The sequence below is a fragment of the Procambarus clarkii genome, chromosome 84, assembly GCF_040958095.1.
Source record: "Procambarus clarkii isolate CNS0578487 chromosome 84, FALCON_Pclarkii_2.0, whole genome shotgun sequence".
Classification (NCBI taxonomy): domain Eukaryota; kingdom Metazoa; phylum Arthropoda; class Malacostraca; order Decapoda; family Cambaridae; genus Procambarus; species Procambarus clarkii.
The window spans coordinates 10,065,434-10,083,518 of NC_091233.1; the positions used below are offsets into that span (position 1 = coordinate 10,065,434).

At 43.0% G+C, this 18,085-nt stretch overlaps 1 protein-coding gene across 2 annotated transcripts in view; it reads right to left on the bottom strand.

The window, feature by feature from the left end:
* Nucleotides 1–6,251: 6,251 nt before the first annotated feature.
* The window catches only part of LOC123753846 (uncharacterized), a 123,914-nt gene continuing 112,080 nt past the window's right edge, over nucleotides 6,252–18,085 (bottom strand). Inside the window, exons 7-10 of one of the 2 annotated variants that reach the window (XM_069316541.1) lie at nucleotides 15,349–15,459; nucleotides 14,670–14,830; nucleotides 9,501–9,707; nucleotides 6,252–7,669 (exon numbers count right to left, since the gene is read on the bottom strand). In XM_069316541.1, coding sequence (XP_069172642.1) covers nucleotides 7,145–7,669; nucleotides 9,501–9,707; nucleotides 14,670–14,830; nucleotides 15,349–15,459 — 1,004 coding nt within the window. In that variant the 3' untranslated portion in view covers nucleotides 6,252–7,144. The remainder of the gene's footprint in view (nucleotides 7,670–9,500; nucleotides 9,708–14,669; nucleotides 14,831–15,348; nucleotides 15,460–18,085) is intronic. The other variant, XM_069316542.1, reaches the window with a different exon arrangement.

An 18,085-nucleotide genomic window follows, 5' to 3' on the forward strand; every position in this document is an offset into this window, starting at 1 on the left:
ATTTTCTCAATTTTTTTTCTTATGAAATGATAAAACTACCCATTTCATTATGAATGAGGTCAATTTTTTTTATTAGAGTTAAAATTAACGTAGATATATGACCGAACCTAACAAACCCTACCTAACCTAACCTAACCTATCTTTATAGGTTAGGTTAGGTTAGGTAGCCGAAAACGTTAGGTTAGGTTAGGTTAGGTAGGTTAGGTTGTCGAAAAACAATTATTTCATGAAAACTTGGCTTATTAGGCAAATCGGGCCTTGCATAGTAGGCTGAGAAGTGCGTTCTGGCTACTAGGTACGTCATATATATATATATATATATATATATATATATATATATATATATATATATATATATATATATATTATTATTATTATTTAAATATAGGGAGGGAGTACAACTTCTAGCTGGAAGAAGGGGGACCCATAGACTCGGAGGAAACCACGCATAAGGCATTAGAGGGAATGTTTAGATCCCCTCCAATACAGTTTCTGTGTGCTTTTCTCCTACCATCCCCTTCCTTTTTTTAGTGCTTTATTATGTATTTGATGGTTACAAGATATACATGGGTTGATACAAAAATAATAATACAAAAAGGTGCTTAAACGTTATGGATCTCTTGAAAAACACGACAATGGTAAACATTGATGAATGTCACAGACGGGTTCGATCATTGTTGCAAGTCAAACACTTCTTCGAATTCCTCAAAAGTTGAACTAGTGCCCATGACGCAACAGGCATTTCCCCTCTGAATCGCAATACTGAGGCGCTGGAACAAGAAACTTTTTGCTCTCTGGTCTTTTGTAGCGCTGATCAATTTGCCCCCCAATTCCGTCAGGAACTTCAATGCATATTTTCCCCACGAACCGAGGGTCTCCGAGCCGATCGGAACAAAGCTGTATCAGTGTGCCAGACCTCTATATTTAATAACTTTCTGCGATTCCCTGAAAGAAGCAGCACCACCGCTTTCACGTGTGCTGTAGTGGAGGTAGGTACTGGCCAGTGTGGCAGTGCACGTGTAGTCCCATACCACTTGCTTACCATCCTTCCAAGGTAGCAAGGTGACCCCATCTGGGCGCTTCTGAGGGTCGTTAGGTCTGGATAAGTGTGGTTCTCTTTGTGCCGGGCAGTGGGCTGTGGCGAGGCTCCTCTTGATTATGTCGTTGACTTCTTCATGTCTTGCAATTTTACCCTGTGATTTACGACATACCAGACCATGACGACCATATTGGTCTGCCATCGCAGTTCCGCAGATGCACCTATGTTCGGTGAGGATGGGGGCGGCAAGGCGAAGGGCAACTCCAATGCGGAGAGCGTCATGACTGAGGCGAGTTCCCAGGGCTGCATTGGGCACAGCAAATAAAAAATCCCCTTCGTGGGGTGCTGTTACCGCTAGGAGGCGGGCTTTGTTTTCAGCATCAGCGTTGTCAATCATTGCTGTGACAGTCTTTTCCATTATGGGGCTATCCCAGTGGGCCTGCTTGTGGTCTTTAGGGACTTGTGGTCGGGGTTGAGGGTGTGCAATGGTGTCCCATTGTCTGGCTGCTTCGATGAACGTTTGATCATGAGTTCCCGCTGTCTCTCTCATACGCTCTGGTAGGATCTGTCCTACCAATTCGTTGGCTGCTGTACATGAGGATAAGAATGCTGGAAGTGCTACCTCAGTTGCCTTTCGTATGCCTATCCCTCCAAATCTCACTGGTAGTGTTGCTTGGTCCCACTGACTGTCATCTAAATCTAGGTTGAGCGCCTTCCTGAATATTGACCTGAGGAGCTCATCATATTGATTTAGAAGTGGGTTGCCAAAAGTTGGTGCACACCTTAAAAAGTATGTTAGCCTGGGCAAGGTAAGGCACTTTGTGAGAAGGTAGAGGGCATCGTGGGAGTCCAAGTCCCCTATTCTCTCTTCCATCCTCTTTAGGTCTCTAAACTTTTCGTCAAGGACTGCAGCAATGGCATTGTGGCCCAGAGGTGCTCCGAGTAGTGTGCTGTCGGTGGGTTTAATGACTGAGGCTTCTGGTAAAACTGATTTCACTGCTCTAATAATTACTTCACTGGATGCAATAATTTCGCACTTGGAGGGGTTAAGAACGAGACCCATGGACTCCCCCCGTGTCTTCACCAGCTGTAGGTCTTCTAGCAGGGAATCTTGTGTGCCTGCCAGAGTGCCATCATCCAGGAACCAGATGTTGACCTCACTGGACAGTCTGGTTGTAATTTATCGAACCGCTATGCAAAAGAGGAAGGGTGCAAGTGGGTCTCCCTGTTGAATTCCCTCTGCTGAGGTGACTTCATATTTGCCAAACAGGAGGGTTGAGTCTTTGCTGTAGCCTGCTGACACAAACGGGAGAATGCTTGGGCAATGTTCCTGGACTGCAGTGAGGATTGCTTCCCTTTTGACCGAGTTGAAAGCGTTTTTAAAATCTAATTTTACTACTGCCTGGTCTTCAGTAAGAGAGCTAATGTAGGCTCGTGCAGCATGAGCCGCTGCTTCACAGCCTTGGGGGACTCCAAACCCCAGCTGGTTGGGTTGCAGCATGGTGGCTGCTTCCATTCGGATACTTCTGACAACAGCCCTTGCAACTAGGCGGCGAAGGGTATTACCAACGGCAATGGGTCTGATTCCTCCCCCCTTCTTTTTCAGGGCACATAGGGATGCACCAAAGAAGAATGGTTTGATTTCATCAGGGATTAACCCGGCGAGGCAGTTGTTGACAAACGTTGTGATTTCTGTCAGGAGCGCTTCTGCAGCTGGGCCAAGAACAGGGTTCACCATTTCCTTGACATGTTAAGGTCTTACCCCTGTGTAGCCTCCTGAGGAGCCCGGGGGAAATGAAACGATAGCTTTATAAACCTCTGACTCCCGGAGGACGAGAGGTTCCTGGTTAGATTGTTGCCGCCGAAGGCGGTTAGTTTATTGTGCACCCCATACTCATCCTGTGAGCGGTAGCGCAAAAGCATTACAGAGGGCACAAAAGGTCTTTATCAGACCTCATCTTAGATTATTACATAAACAATTTCTTCAATCCTTCACACCTTATAGATACAATGTCAGCTAGTTACAGAGAAAGTGCTATTACGAGAGCTACATATTTACAGTAAGTCATCATACATTAATGGTAGGTCTTGTCGTTAATACATAATAGTTTGACCAATGGCAATATTACAGAGTCATAGGGGAGCTTCTGTTTATTATTAGTCCTCACAATACACTACTTGTTTCTGAATCTCATATGTCGTTCATCTACTGGAAGCAAAATGTGCGTACAGTGCAAGGATTTCAGGTAATTTATCCATGGTAATAAGATAGGTTGCCATATCATACAGAGTGAGCTTAGATTTATCTCTAAAAGGCTCAATTTTACAACAATCCAAGATATAGTGTTCGAGTGTGTGTCCCTGCCTATGTCCACACACTTTACACTTTACTTCATCTAGATCCCTATACAAGCCGAACTGCCAGAGATACTTGTAGCCAAGTCTTATACGAGCTGTGACAACATCTGTTAGTCTACTGACTTTGTTACTTGCCCCATACACATGTTTTACTTCACACATTTCATTGTGATGAACAATGGACCTACTAGTTCCAGTTTGCACTGTTCTACTTTCTTCAAATCCATCTAGGAGTTCTCGTCTAATGACACTTTTAAGGGACCTATTTGATAACTCAAGATTCCATTCAATACTGTCTTTATTTACTGCAGCCTTAGCAAGGGCGTCAACTTTGTCATGTTCCTGCATGCCAATGTGAGAAGGAATCCACAACATTTTTATATTTACCCTCTTGCTAAGTATTCTTACATATCTACGTCTAGCTTCCAAGACAAGCACGTTATTACTTGAATGCAAACTGTTTATTGCTCGTAGTGAGGATAGGGAGTCAGAAATAATTAAGCTGTCTACTTCAGTGTTGTCAAAAATTTCGAGTGCTACCAATATCGCTACCAACTCGGCTTGCATTGTGGACGCCCAGTTACTAATTCTTTGAATTGTGCTGCCATCGGGCTGATGAGCAATAACAGCACTTCCTGCCCTCCCTGTAGCTGTATTGAGTGATCCGTCAGTGTATATGGTCTGTGCAATGTTGTTTTCAGCTTGTATATTGTGAATGTGTTCTATGGTGCTTAATTTAGCAGCAAGCTGAGCATGAGGGTTGCTTGTGATTAGTTTCTTGGTGGGGTATGCAGGGGTCAGGATGTCAAAAGGTACTATCTGCCAGGGTGGAAGGAAGTGCTGTACTCTTTCATCTGTATATACATCGTGCAGTCCCATCATTTTAATATGAGTGGCAGTTCTTTGAATCCATTTAGACTCGCTAGTTCCATATTTGTATGTGTTCTAACAGTGCAACTGACACAATGTTGTTTTTGTTATCACGCAGCAGCTTTAGTCCCATCATAAGATTAATTTCAAATATTCTATCTCGAATGCTAAGTATATTTAATTCTTTCCGCATGTTGAGAACTTTGGTAGTTATAGGACAGCCAAGTATAATTCTGAGTGCTTCATTTTGCATTTTTTCCAGTCTATCAATACTTTTGCCATTCTGCAGGACCAAAGCTGGTGCATGATAGTCTATCAGAGACCTTATATACGCTAAATACATCATTCTTGCTATTCTAATATTAACACCATATTTCGGGCTGTACCCCACTACAGTTCTGAGAGCCTTGAGTCTGTCTCTCCATTGTTGATGTAACTTATTGACTGCAGTTGAGGTACAAGGGACAGAGACTCCAAGGTATTTGAAAGAAGAGACATAGTCTATTGGTATGTTGTCTATCTTAAGTTTTCGTGGTCCACTTTTGCGGTTGCCAATTTGTCTGTTAAATACCTTAGTTTTAGCAGCGTTGATTACAAGACCAAGGCTCTCACAAGCTGTATGTATACAATTTAAGACTGTTTGCATTTCGCGGTGGGTTTTAGTATGCACAAGGATGTCATCTGCATAGCTGATAGTGATGTTTGCCGGACTAGTTGGGATTGATTTTAGTAAAGCATTAATTAGAACATTAAACAAGGTAGGACTAAGTACTCCTCCTTGTGGGGTGCCTAGTTGCATTACTTTAGTTTCACTCTTGTAGCCTTGGAACAGTGCAGAGGACTTCCGGTTGGTAAGATAGCCTCGTATCCATTGTAATAAATGTCCCCCTATATCCATTCTCGCTAATTCATACATAATCACTTCCCTATTAGCAATATCAAAGGCATTTTTTAAATCAAGAAATGTTGTGTACTTGTGCCTTTTATCTCCATGAACAGTAAGAAAGGTTGTGATACAGTTGTGTACACTTTTACCATGTTTAGGGGGGACCCTGACCTGTGGGGGAGGTCCACCTACGGCCCTGAGGGGGTGTATTGCTCTCAGTGCTTGGGCTGTGGTTTCATCCCTGGGCAAAATTTTGTCCTCACTTGTGATCAACCTGAGTGCCCCGACTGTATTGCCCTCTTCAATTTTCTTGCTGACTTGGGTACCTAATTTTCTGTTGTCGCTGGTTGTCGTACTTGGTCTGCCTCGGCGGTGTTTGGTGTGTTTGGGGAGGCGGACTAGGTTGTCAGCCCTAGGAAAATCCCTAATTGCTTTATTGACAGATGAGGCCAGTGTCTTGGCCAATCATCCAATAAAATCAAACTTCCTAGATAAAATCCTACTGTTCAGCTTTGACTCGGCTACAAGTATCTCTGGGAATTTTCATTACCTGCTGATGTAGACCTGACCAAATATAAACTGTGTCAAAAAAACTATACGCACATCCAATCCGTCACTATGCACTTTGCACTCCGTCACTATGTGATGGAGTGCAAAAAGATACATGAATTCAGAGTGAATTCTATAACAAATGTTCAAGAGACATGTATATATTTTATTCAAAATGATCTGCCAGGAATTTTAGCCAAATATCCCCAGTTTGCTAGATGTATGAAGTAACTGCGTGATAAATATAACCTTTCCACCACTGTCTACTGGATGGGGGGGGGAGGTGGCAGTGTGAAGGATAAACATACTGTATCAATTGACCCTAGCTCTCCACACATCAGTTGCTTAATTTAGAGACAACAATGCGTCGATCTCGAGCCCATTGTTGATGTGACGATGTCACTGAATTTTGTAATTCAGCTCATCAAAACTGTAAGTTATTAAGCTAGTTACTTTGGGGTTCAGTCCCTGAGCCCATTATATGCTTTTGAGCCCTTTCCACTACTACCACCCAGAGAATGGGTATGGGGGGTGGATAATAAATGAACATTTATTTTGTATTTATTTATTTATTTACAAGAAGGTACATTGGGTGTGTGAGGGTACATAGCAAGGAGTTTACATTCTTGTAGAGCCACTAGTATGCACAGCGTTTCGGGCAGGTCCTTAATCTAACAGATAATTTTAAGTAGGTAAATTCTAGCAAAATTTATAAAATGTTAACAGGTACATTGCATAAAAAATGAGAGAGATTAGTAAGTATATTAAAGCACATCCATAGCTCTGATTGATTGCATTGACAGCCTGATTGATAATTTGATAAAGATTAATAGGCACAATACAGCATATTGATAGCACATATAAGACGACGGCAATGATCACAATGGTAAAGTTGTTTGGCTTAGGTACATAAATATTGGGGGATTGGGCAGCACTAGATACAGTGCAAGTTTAAAGCACAAGGTAGGAAACTGTGAAGAAGCCAAGATGAAATTAGGTACTTTTTGGTCTTGTTTTTGAATGAGGCAAAAGTTGGACAACTTTTCAATTCATTAGGGAGTGAGTTCCAGAGACTAGTTCCCTTTATTTGCATAGAGTGTTTACAGAGATTAAATTTGACTCAGGGGATATCAAAGATATATTTCTTTCTGGTGTGGTGATAATGGGTCCTATTACATCTGTCCAGGGAGAGTTTCAGAGCAGGGTTTGCATTTAAGAACAGAGTTTTGTAAATGTAGTTGACACAAGAGAATGTGTGGAGTGAGTTTATGTTCAGCATGTACTAAACTAACTTCCGGTATACCAGCGATGCTGGAACTGCTGTCCTTATTTTAATATTCTAGTTATTTTCTCACTGATCTTTATACAGTATCACACTGATTTTAATACAATTCCAGTTTCTAAATTTTTATTTACTAGAGTGAGTTGATACTAATTTAGAGTTAATAAAGGAATTCATCATCACCAAGAATGGATCCCTCATATTCAGATGAAGCAGAACTACTAGAATGGTAATTTAGGTTATAAACATCTGGGATACTACTGGCAAATTCTTTTCCAGGTTCATGTAAGCTTTCTCTCTCGCTTAAACTTGAATAACGGGTATCTGAATGTTCTTGTTCTATTTGTTCAAGTGAAATTGTCTGCTGAAGTTTTGTGGGTTGTTGAGGTGTTCCACATCTCTCTTGTTCGGTCTGTTGAGCCTCTGTGTTCTCTTCTGTGCCCTCTTGTATGCTAAAGACATCTGGATGTGTGATGTGTTGTTTTTCATCATTTTCACTTTCTCTGTACACAGCTGCTCCTTCAAGGGCTCTTTTGAGATCATTGAGTGGAGACAGCTTGTTATTGATTGCTGATTGGATCAGAGGTTGCCAAAAGAACCACCGGTCGAAGAAAGTACCATTATGCAGCCAGTTCACCAAGGTAATCAGATCATGAAACAACCGGAATCGTGGCAAGTGACCAATCTGTAAAGAAATGCCAAAAATGCAAATTATTTTAAAGCATTTTAAGGCTAAAATATTCTATAATTATATAACAGAAAAAGCTAGTTGGAGCTAAGTACTACACTTTTAATAGAAAAAAATTGAACAATGCGAAAATAAAGCTGGGAAAATTTACTAGAACAGCATTCAACAGGATTGGTCTGCAGGGTCCATGGAATTGTTCGAGAAATGTATAAATAGGTGCTTAGAAATTTTAGAAAAATCAAAATGACTTCTCGGTAAACTATTCTATAAACGTTCAGTAAACAGCTTAATAAACTAATTAATAAACTATTCAGTAAACTGTTTAATAAAGTGATCAATATACAAATCAGTAAATTTCTTGGTAGACTCCTCAATCAACTGATCAATAAACTTTTCAATAAACTTCTGAATAAAGTAATCAATAAACTATTCAGTAAACTTCTCACCAAATTGTTTAAGAAACTGCTCGGTAAACTACTGTACTTTGTAAACTGTTCAATAAACTATTTAATAAATAACTTTTCTATTACCTGATGTGCACAAGAGCAGAAGTGGGGGAACTTTTTTTCATACGTAGGACACAAAATAATTTCATTAGGCCACCTTTATTTAGAGTTAGTAATATTTTTTTTTGTATAAACAGTTGCTTAAATTTAAAGCTCAAAATGTTTTCGAGGATTATGGGCTCACCATAGCTCGTGCTGCACGGGAGGTTTGCTTCCGAGTAGCTGAATCTTAAAACACAGTACAGTACAGCATTTCAGATTAGTTTCGAAGGGCGCACAGTGTGCAATAAAAGGCTGCTGGTTCCCCACCCCTGCACTAGGGCCTAAACACCTTCACAGGTTACAGCACAAAAATTGCATAAATTACATACAAATCGGCAGAATTGTTCAAGAGCAATGGCTATAATTTCTTCCCCAACCCCCACCAAAAAAAAAAAAAAAAAAAAATAGCATAAATACTTTATACCTGTTTCGGTGTTGAAGCTCATATTTTTACTAATATCTAGAAATTAGCTTCTTTCAAGTGATATATTTTGCTAAAACAGTGGATCTGTAATTACCTAAGTATAATTACTTAAGTGTAGTTACAGGATGAGAGCTACGCTCGTGGTGTCCCGTCTTCCCAGCACTCTTTGTCATATAACGCTTTGAAACTACTGACGGTCTTGGCCTCCACCACCTTCTCACCTAACTTGTTCCAACCGTCTACAACTCTGTTTACGAAAGTGATTTTTCTTATAATTCTCCGGTAGCTTTGTTTCGTTAGTTTAAATCTATGACTTCTTGTTCTTGAAGTTCTTGGTATCAGGAAATCTTCCCTATCAATTTTATCAATTCCTGATATTATTTATATTATACCTCCAACCTCTCCTCGTAGCTCATGTCCTTCACTTCTGGGAGCCACTTAGTGGCATGTCTTTGCACCTTCTCCAGTTTGTTGATGTGCTTCTTTAAATATGAGCACCATTCAGCCGCTACATATTCCAGTGATTCTTTTAAAATGCTAAAAATTCCAGTAAATCATTTTCAGCTAAATTTTAGAGGAATACTTTTGCGCAATAATAATATTTTCCCTAAAATATATGATGATGAGAAGTAAGTATTACATGTGACAACACAAACTTTTTTTTATGACAACTGTGGGATTTATCTGGTAATACAGGAATTGTTCTAGCATTATAGAATTGGTCACGGTTTTGCATGATTTTGGAAAACTTTTTATCATTTCTAATGTTACTGTATTTTTGTAAGCTTTGTTGCAGCAAAGCATACGTAAAGGGAAGTGCAAGATTGATTAATAAACTAACATCCATTCAGCTCACCTGGGATGGCACAGGAGCGCTGAAGGGAAGAATCACGTTGGCAGCTTTATTGATATATTTGCTGAAGTGGAGACCGCTGGCATATGATAGACTATACTCCCAATGGCTCTTAATAGGTTTGATGCTTTGTCCGCATATGTTTCCTGGTATCATGAATACAACGCGGTCAACACTCTGTATGTGTTCACTTGTCCAGTGGTTGGGGTTCTGAAATTAATAAAGCAAAGGTCATTTTATACCATTTAATAATACAAATCATAAGGGGAAAGAGATTTCCGGTATTTTATGACAACAAAAATTGGCAAGATGGAGAGGCGAGTAGGAGGTGTATAGTTGGAAAGCAGTCAGTGACATCACACCTTGCATAAGGATTGGTTTAGTTTCTAATTATGCATTTCGTATTCATTCTATGAGTGGTAGTGGACACCATACCCATCTCTCTCTCTCTCTCTCTCTCTCTCTCTCTCTCTCTCTCTCTCTCTCTCTCTCTCTCTCTCTCTCTCTCTCTCTCTCTCTCTCTCTCTCTCTCTCTCTCTCTCTCTCTCTCTCTCTCTCTCTCTCTCTCACTCTCTGCCCTCCCCCCTCTCTTTCTCTCTCTCTCTCTCTCTCTCTCTCTCTCTCTCTCTCTCTCTCTCTCTCTCTCTCTCTCTCTCTCTCTCTCTCTCTCTCTCTCTCTCTCTCTCTCTCTCTCTCTCTCTCTCTCTCTCACTCTCTGCCCTCCCCCCTCTCTTTCTCTCTCTCTCTCTCTCTCTCTCTCTCTCTCTCTCTCTCTCTCTCTCTCTCTCTCTCTCTCTCTCTCTCTCTCTCTCTCTCTCTCTCTCTCTCTCTCTCTCTCTCACTCTCTGCCCTCCCCCTCTCTTTCTCTCTCTCTCTCTCTCTCTCTCTCTCTCTCTCTCTCTCTCTCTCTCTCTCTCTCTCTCTCTCTCTCTCTCTCTCTCTCACTCTCTGCCCTCCCCCCTCTCTTTCTCTCTCTCTCTCTCTCTCTCTCTCTCTCTCTCTCTCTCTCTCTCTCTCTCTCTCTCTCTCTCTCTCTCTCTCTCTCTCTCTCTCTCTCTCTCTCTCTCACTCTCTGCCCTCCCCCCTCTCTTTCTCTCTCTCTCTCTCTCTCTCTCTCTCTCTCTCTCTCTCTCTCTCTCTCTCTCTCTCTCTCTCTCTCTCTCTCTCTCTCTCTCTCTCTCTCTCTCTCTCTCTCTCTCTCTCTCTCTCTCTCTCTCTCTCTCTCTCACTCTCTGCCCTCCCCCCTCTCTTTCTCTCTCTCTCTCTCTCTCTCTCTCTCTCTCTCTCTCTCTCTCTCTCTCTCTCTCTCTCTCTCTCTCTCTCTCTCTCTCTCTCTCTCTCTCTCTCTCTCTCTCTCACTCTCTGCCCTCCCCCCCTCTCTTTCTCTCTCTCTCTCTCTCTCTCTCTCTCTCTCTCTCTCTCTCTCTCTCTCTCTCTCTCTCTCTCTCTCTCTCTCTCTCTCTCTCTCTCTCTCACTCTCTGCCCTCCCCTCTCTTTCTCTTTCTCTCTCTCTCTCTCTCTCTCTCTCTCTCTCTCTCTCTCTCTCTCTCTCTCTCTCTCTCTCTCTCTCTCTCTCTCTCTCTCTCTCTCTCTCTCTCTCTCTCTCTGCCCTCCCCCCCCCCCTCTCTCTCTCTCTCTCTCTCTCTCTCTCTCTCTCTCTCTCTCTCTCCCTCTCTCACTCTCTGCCCTCCCCCCTCTCTCTCTCTCTCTCTCTCTCTCTCTCTCTCTCTCTCTCTCTCTCTCTCTCTCTCTCTCTCTCTCTCTCTCTCTCTGCCCTCCCCCCTCTCTTTCTCTCTCTCTCTCTCTCTCTCTCTCTCTCTCTCTCTCTCTCTCTCTCTCTCTCTCTCTCTCTCTCTCTCTCTCTCTCTCTCTCTCTCTCTCTCTCTCTCTCTCTCTCACTCTCTGCCCTCCCCCCTCTCTTTCTCTCTCTCTCTCTCTCTCTCTCTCTCTCTCTCTCTCTCTCACTCTCTGCCCTCCCCTCTCTTTCTCTTTCTCTTTCTCTCTCTCTCTCTCTCTCTCTCTCTCTCTCTCTCTCTCTCTCTCTCTCTCTCTCTCTCTCTCTCTCTCTCTCTCTCTCTCTCTCTCTCTCTCTCTCTCTCTCTCTCTCTCTCTCTCTCTCTCCCTCCCTCCCCCTCTCTCTTTCTCCCTCCCTCCCTCTCTCTCTCTCCCTCCCTCCCCCTCTCTCTTTCTCCCTCCCTCCCCCCCTCTCTCTCCCTCCCTCCTTCCCCCTCTCCCTCCGTATAGAGAGAGACGGGGGTGCATCCCTTGCACAATTGCAACAAATACAAAAACACCTTTATACATAGTTTTTATTTTGTATATGCCTACGAAGCATATACATTGACCGTAAATTATTACATTTATCATATTGTATAAGAAGCAATTCTCTTAATATGTGATAGTAGCAACAGGTATACACACTGTGAATAATTATATGTCGGAAGTGTAATGTCTTGATACCTGATACCCACCCACCTGTCTGGTGCTGTGTAGGTCAGCCAGGAGGGTGTTGATGAAGCAGGTCAATACACCCACCTGTCTGGTGCTGTGTAGGTCAGCCAGGAGGGTGTTGATGAAGCAGGTCAATACACCCACCTGTCTGGTGCTGTGTAGGTCAGCCAGGAGGGTGTTGATGAAGCAGGTCAATACACCCTGTCTGGTGCTGTGTAGGTCAGCCAGGAGGGTGTTGATGAAGCAGGTCAATACACCCACCTGTCTGGTGCTGTGTAGGTCAGCCAGGAGGGTGTTGATGAAGCAGATCAATACACCCACCTGTCTGGTGCTGTGTAGGTTAGCCAGGAGGGTGTTGATGAAGCAGGTCAATACACCCACCTGTCTGGTGCTGTGTAGGTCAACCAGGAGGGTGTTGATGAAGCAGGTCAATACACCCACCTGTCTGGTGCTGTGTAGGTCAGCCAGGAGGGTGTTGATGAAGCAGGTCAATACACCCACCTGTCTGGTGCTGTGTAGGTCAACCAGGAGGGTGTTGATGAAGCAGGTCAATACACCCACCTGTCTGGTGCTGTGTAGGTTAGCCAGGAGGGTGTTGATGAAGCAGGTCAATACACCCACCTGTCTGGTGCTGTGTAGGTTAGCCAGGAGGGTGTTGATGAAGCAGGTCAATACACCCACCTGTCTGGTGCTGTGTAGGTCAACCAGGAGGGTGTTGATGAAGCAGGTCAATACACCCACCTGTCTGGTGCTGTGTAGGTCAGCCAGGAGGGTGTTGATGAAGCAGATCAATACACCCACCTGTCTGGTGCTGTGTAGGTTAGCCAGGAGGGTGTTGATGAAGCAGGTCAATACACCCACCTGTCTGGTGCTGTGTAGGTTAGCCAGGAGGGTGTTGATGAAGCAGGTCAATACACCCACCTGTCTGGTGCTGTGTAGGTCAACCAGGAAGGTGTTGATGAAGCAGATCAATACACCCACCTGTCTGGTGCTGTGTAGGTCAGCCAGGAGGGTGTTGATGAAGCAGGTCAATACACCCACCTGTCTGGTGCTGTGTAGGTCAACCAGGAGGGTGTTGATGAAGCAGGTCAATACACCCACCTGTCTGGTGCTGTGTAGGTCAGCCAGGAGGGTGTTGATGAAGCAGATCAATACACCCACCTGTCTGGTGCTGTGTAGGTTAGCCAGGAGGGTGTTGATGAAGCAGGTCAATACACCCACCTGTCTGGTGCTGTGTAGGTCAGCCAGGAGGGTGTTGATGAAGCAGATCAATACACCCACCTGTCTGGTGCTGTGTAGGTTAGCCAGGAGGGTGTTGATGAAGCAGGTCAATACACCCACCTGTCTGGTGCTGTGTAGGTCAACCAGGAAGGTGTTGATGAAGCAGATCAATACACCCACCTGTCTGGTGCTGTGTAGGTCAGCCAAGAGGGTGTTGATGAAGCAGGTCAATACACCCACCTGTCTGGTGCTGTGTAGGTCAACCAGGAGGGTGTTGATGAAGCAGGTCAATACACCCACCTGTCTGGTGCTGTGTAGGTCAGCCAGGAGGGTGTTGAGGAAGCAGATCAATACACCCACCTGTCTGGTGCTGTGTAGGTCAACCAGGAGGGTGTTGATGAAGCAGGTCAATACACCCACCTGTCTGGTGCTGTGTAGGTCAGCCAGGAGGGTGTTGATGAAGCAGATCAATACACCCACCTGTCTGGTGCTGTGTAGGTTAGCCAGGAGGGTGTTGATGAAGCAGGTCAATACACCCACCTGTCTGGTGCTGTGTAGGTCAACCAGGAAGGTGTTGATGAAGCAGATCAATACACCCACCTGTCTGGTGCTGTGTAGGTCAGCCAAGAGGGTGTTGATGAAGCAGGTCAATACACCCACCTGTCTGGTGCTGTGTAGGTCAACCAGGAGGGTGTTGATGAAGCAGGTCAATACACCCACCTGTCTGGTGCTGTGTAGGTCAGCCAGGAGGGTGTTGAGGAAGCAGATCAATACACCCACCTGTCTGGTGCTGTGTAGGTCAACCAGGAGGGTGTTGATGAAGCAGGTCAATACACCCACCTGTCTGGTGCTGTGTAGGTCAGCCAGGAGGGTGTTGATGAAGCAGGTCAATACACCCACCTGTCTGGTGCTGTGTAGGTCAACGAGGAAGGTGTTGATGAAGCAGATCAATACACCCACCTGTCTGGTGCTGTGTAGGTCAACGAGGAAGGTGTTGATGAAGCAGGTCAATACACCTACCTGTCTGGTGCTGTGTAGGTCAACCAGGAGGGTGTTGAGGAAGCAGATCAATACACCAACCTGTCTGGTGCTGTGTAGGTCAGCCAGGAGGGTGTTGAGGAAGCAGATCAATACACCCACCTGTCTGGTGCTGTGTAGGTCAACCAAGAGGGTGCTGAGGAAGCAGATCAATACACCCACCTGTCTGGTGCTGTGTAGATCAACCAGGAAGGTGTTGAGGAAGCAGATCAATACACCCACCTGTCTGGTGCTGTGTAGGTCAACCAAGAGGGTGCTGAGGAAGCAGATCAATACACCCACCTGTCTGGTGCTGTGTAGATCAACCAAGAGGGTGCTGAGGAAGCAGATCAATACACCCACCTGTCTGGTGCTGTGTAGGTCAACCAAGAGGGTGCTGAGGAAGCAGATCAATACACCCACCTGTCTGGTGCTGTGTAGATCAACCAGGAAGGTGTTGAGGAAGCAGATCAATACACCCACCTGTCTGGTGCTGTGTAGGTCAACCAAGAGGGTGCTGAGGAAGCAGGTCTCCTTCAGGAAAGTCGCAAGTTTGACTACTAGGTTAAAGCGTTCCTCGGTTTCTGCGAGGTATATCAAAAGTAGTGTTCGTCTGTTGGTCTTCTGCAGGTTATGGTAAAATGCTGTCCAAGGAATAAAATTAAATAAATAAAAACGGTTGATTTTAAACTTATGAGCCAATATTTTTAGTATTATAACAACAAATTAATTCAGCCCCAACTTAGATTTGACACATGTGCATTTTAATTTAAAAAAAAATATAAATGCAAAATAAGCAATAACACATTTGCAATAAATTTAACTTGTCTAGACACTATATTGTAATGTAGTTATCTGTACCATAATAATCATGTATACAAGGAACAGGCAATGTTAATTTATTCTCAGTAATGACTGTTATGTTATACTACCCACTCACCCAATTTTAGTTCTTAAGACCTACAACTTCACCAGTATAATCAATACTTTATATTTACACTGTAGTTATTATGTTGAATTCTGCTACAATGTACTTAATAATACTCTTACTGTTATCTGCTAATTAAGGAACTCCCCAAAATGCTATGCGTGTTAGTGGCACAAGATTACAATGTCACACCAAATATGAACAATGAGTGCATGCAAAGTGCAATTAATTCACCTTTGCGCATGTGCTGCAAATAATAGCAGGCCAGATACATGGTGACAATGATCAGCAAGACACCAGTCACTGTAACAAGAGTGTTAACTAACACAATATTCTGCTTGACATCTGGAAATAGAAGAAAGAGAACTACGCATAAAAACACAGCATGGGATGTAATGAAACGCCAATTTCTGTCAATTGAGATAGGTCAATTTCTTAGCCTATCAACCTATACCATTGATAGGTTAAGTAATAACTGTAAATAAGAAGCAATAAGATGCTTATCTTAACATACTAAGAAGGTTAGGTGCGGTCGGTGTTTTCTATGAAACTTTTCAAGGTAAACTAAAATATTCACAATCAATTAGGATGTCACATATGCACTTATTAAATAAGCCAGTATTGACTGAAGCAAGTGCGTGAACGGGTTGCACGTGTTCCAGCAGGTTCTAGATGACGCCGTTGCCCAACCACGCTACCGTTCATTGTTACAGCTAAGCCGCTGATCTTACGTTAATTTACTATTAACTACTTGTGAATCGTTGAGATTTAATAATATCTCGAATTTATATTTCATTTACGTGAGCTAAGAATTTAATCATATTTCTTATAGCCTTAAGAACTTTAGATAGGAACAATTTTCTTATCTAACATAATATGATCTTGTCATTAACCAAATTATTGAATATTTATACAAATTATATTTCTTAGTAGAATTTACTAATTTCTTTCGAGGAAGAACCAGCCTCGATTAAGTGTACTAGGAGTAATTCAACTTCTAGTATTAATCCCCAATTGTGAAGTTTGTGAAGGTTTAACTCTTGAATAATAATTATTCTTACAGTCCATTAATGTCCAACAAATAATTTTTGATGATTACATTATCCACAGACACTGGGATCTCAGTCCATTTTATTGCACTAGTTATCTGTTTCCCTTTTCAGGGAAACTTTTCCCCTTTTCAGAGTTTCCCTTTTCAGGGTCCTTCGAGTAATTCAACTCAATCAATTAAATATCAATATATTAAGAGTTAGCTTTATTTCACGACACTAATTGTCTAATTGTACTTACCTAATTGTGCTTGCGGGGGTTGAGTTCTTGCTCTTTGGTCCCGCCTTTCAAAGGTCAATCAACTAATGTACAGGTTCCTGAGCCTACTGGGCTCTATTATATCTACACTTGAAGCTGTGTATGGAGTCAGCCTCCACCACATCACTTCCTAATGCATTCCATTTGTCTACTACTCTGACACTTTAAAAAATCTTTCTAACGTCTCTATGGCTCATTTGGGCACTCAATTTCCACCTGTGTCCCCTAGTGCGTGTGCCTCTTGTGGTAAATAGTCTGTCTTTATCTACCCTATCAATTCCACTGAGAATCTTGTATGTGGTGATCATGTTCCCTCTAACTCTTCTGTCTCCCAGTGACGTGAGGTTTAATTCCCATAGTCTCTCCTCGTAGCTCATACCCCTCAGTTCGGATACTAGTCTGGTGGGAAACCTTTGAATTTTTTTCAGTTTAGTCTCATGCTTGACTAGATATGGACTCCATGATGGAGCCGCATACGGCTCAAGCATGTATGCCATAAGTAATGCAATCTTCCCCGAGACCTGTTGCTCTGCCTTATGTAGAGCAGAGTCTAGTTTGTATTCAGTATAAAACATGTCAAAGTCATCCTCCTGATGAAGCATGAAGTCAAGGAGCCTTTTTCTAACATCATATCTATTATTTAATTCATTGTGTGGGTAGAGGAAGACTCTAAGCTGGAAGTTGTGGCCCAAGCATCAACTACAGTCTCCGTGGTGTAGTGGTAAGACACTCGCCTGGCGTTCCGCGAGCGCTATGTCATGGGTTCGTATCCTGGCCGGGGAGGATTTACTGGGCGCAATTCCTTAACTGTAGCCTCTGTTTAACGCAACAGTAAAATGTGTACTTGGATGAAAAAACGATTCTTCGCGGCAGGGGATCGTATTCCAGGGACCATAGGATTAAGGACTTGCCCGAAACGCTACGCGTACTAGTGGCTGTACAAGAATGTAACAACTCTTCTATATATCTCAAAAAAACTAGCTCATTTGCTCTGTGCAGGGGATTAGGGTCTGAGATCTGTGAAGTACTGGAGGCAAATGTGTGGCATTGGTAATATGCTGTGAAATGTCCCTATTCTTATACTATAGTGGAATAGATAATATATATTAACTGGACATCATATAAATCTACATAATGCTTACTTTAAATGTGCAAATAACTAGGCTATCCATCCTTAGCTGGAACATTGCATCCATAAAAAAAAAGCTTCTCTGACTTGCATCACAAAGTAACAACTGAACACATCTATATTGTATGTCTCCAGGAGTGGAGAGTTTTCACAAGATCCTAAGCCCCGAAATTGCCCTCATTTGTGTCTTACAACCTCCGCTGCAATAACTCTTGCATTCTATACATCAAACAATTCCCACCCACCCCATCAACTTCTACCAGAAAAACAAATTGAGGGTCAACAATATCATAGAGTGAAGACCTGTGTGGGCAACTTCATCTTCAATGTATTTAATCTATATGCTCCAGCAGGAAAGTTAAAATACATTGATCTTCCAGCATGCACACAAGCAGAGCCAACCATCATTCTTGGTGACTACAATGCTAGACAGGGATATTGGTGACTCCGCTTCAGTAACGGGAATGGGAATAAACTGCTGTCGCTACTAAATAGTTCTGAAAATGTACAGATTGTAGGGTGACCTTGAACAAA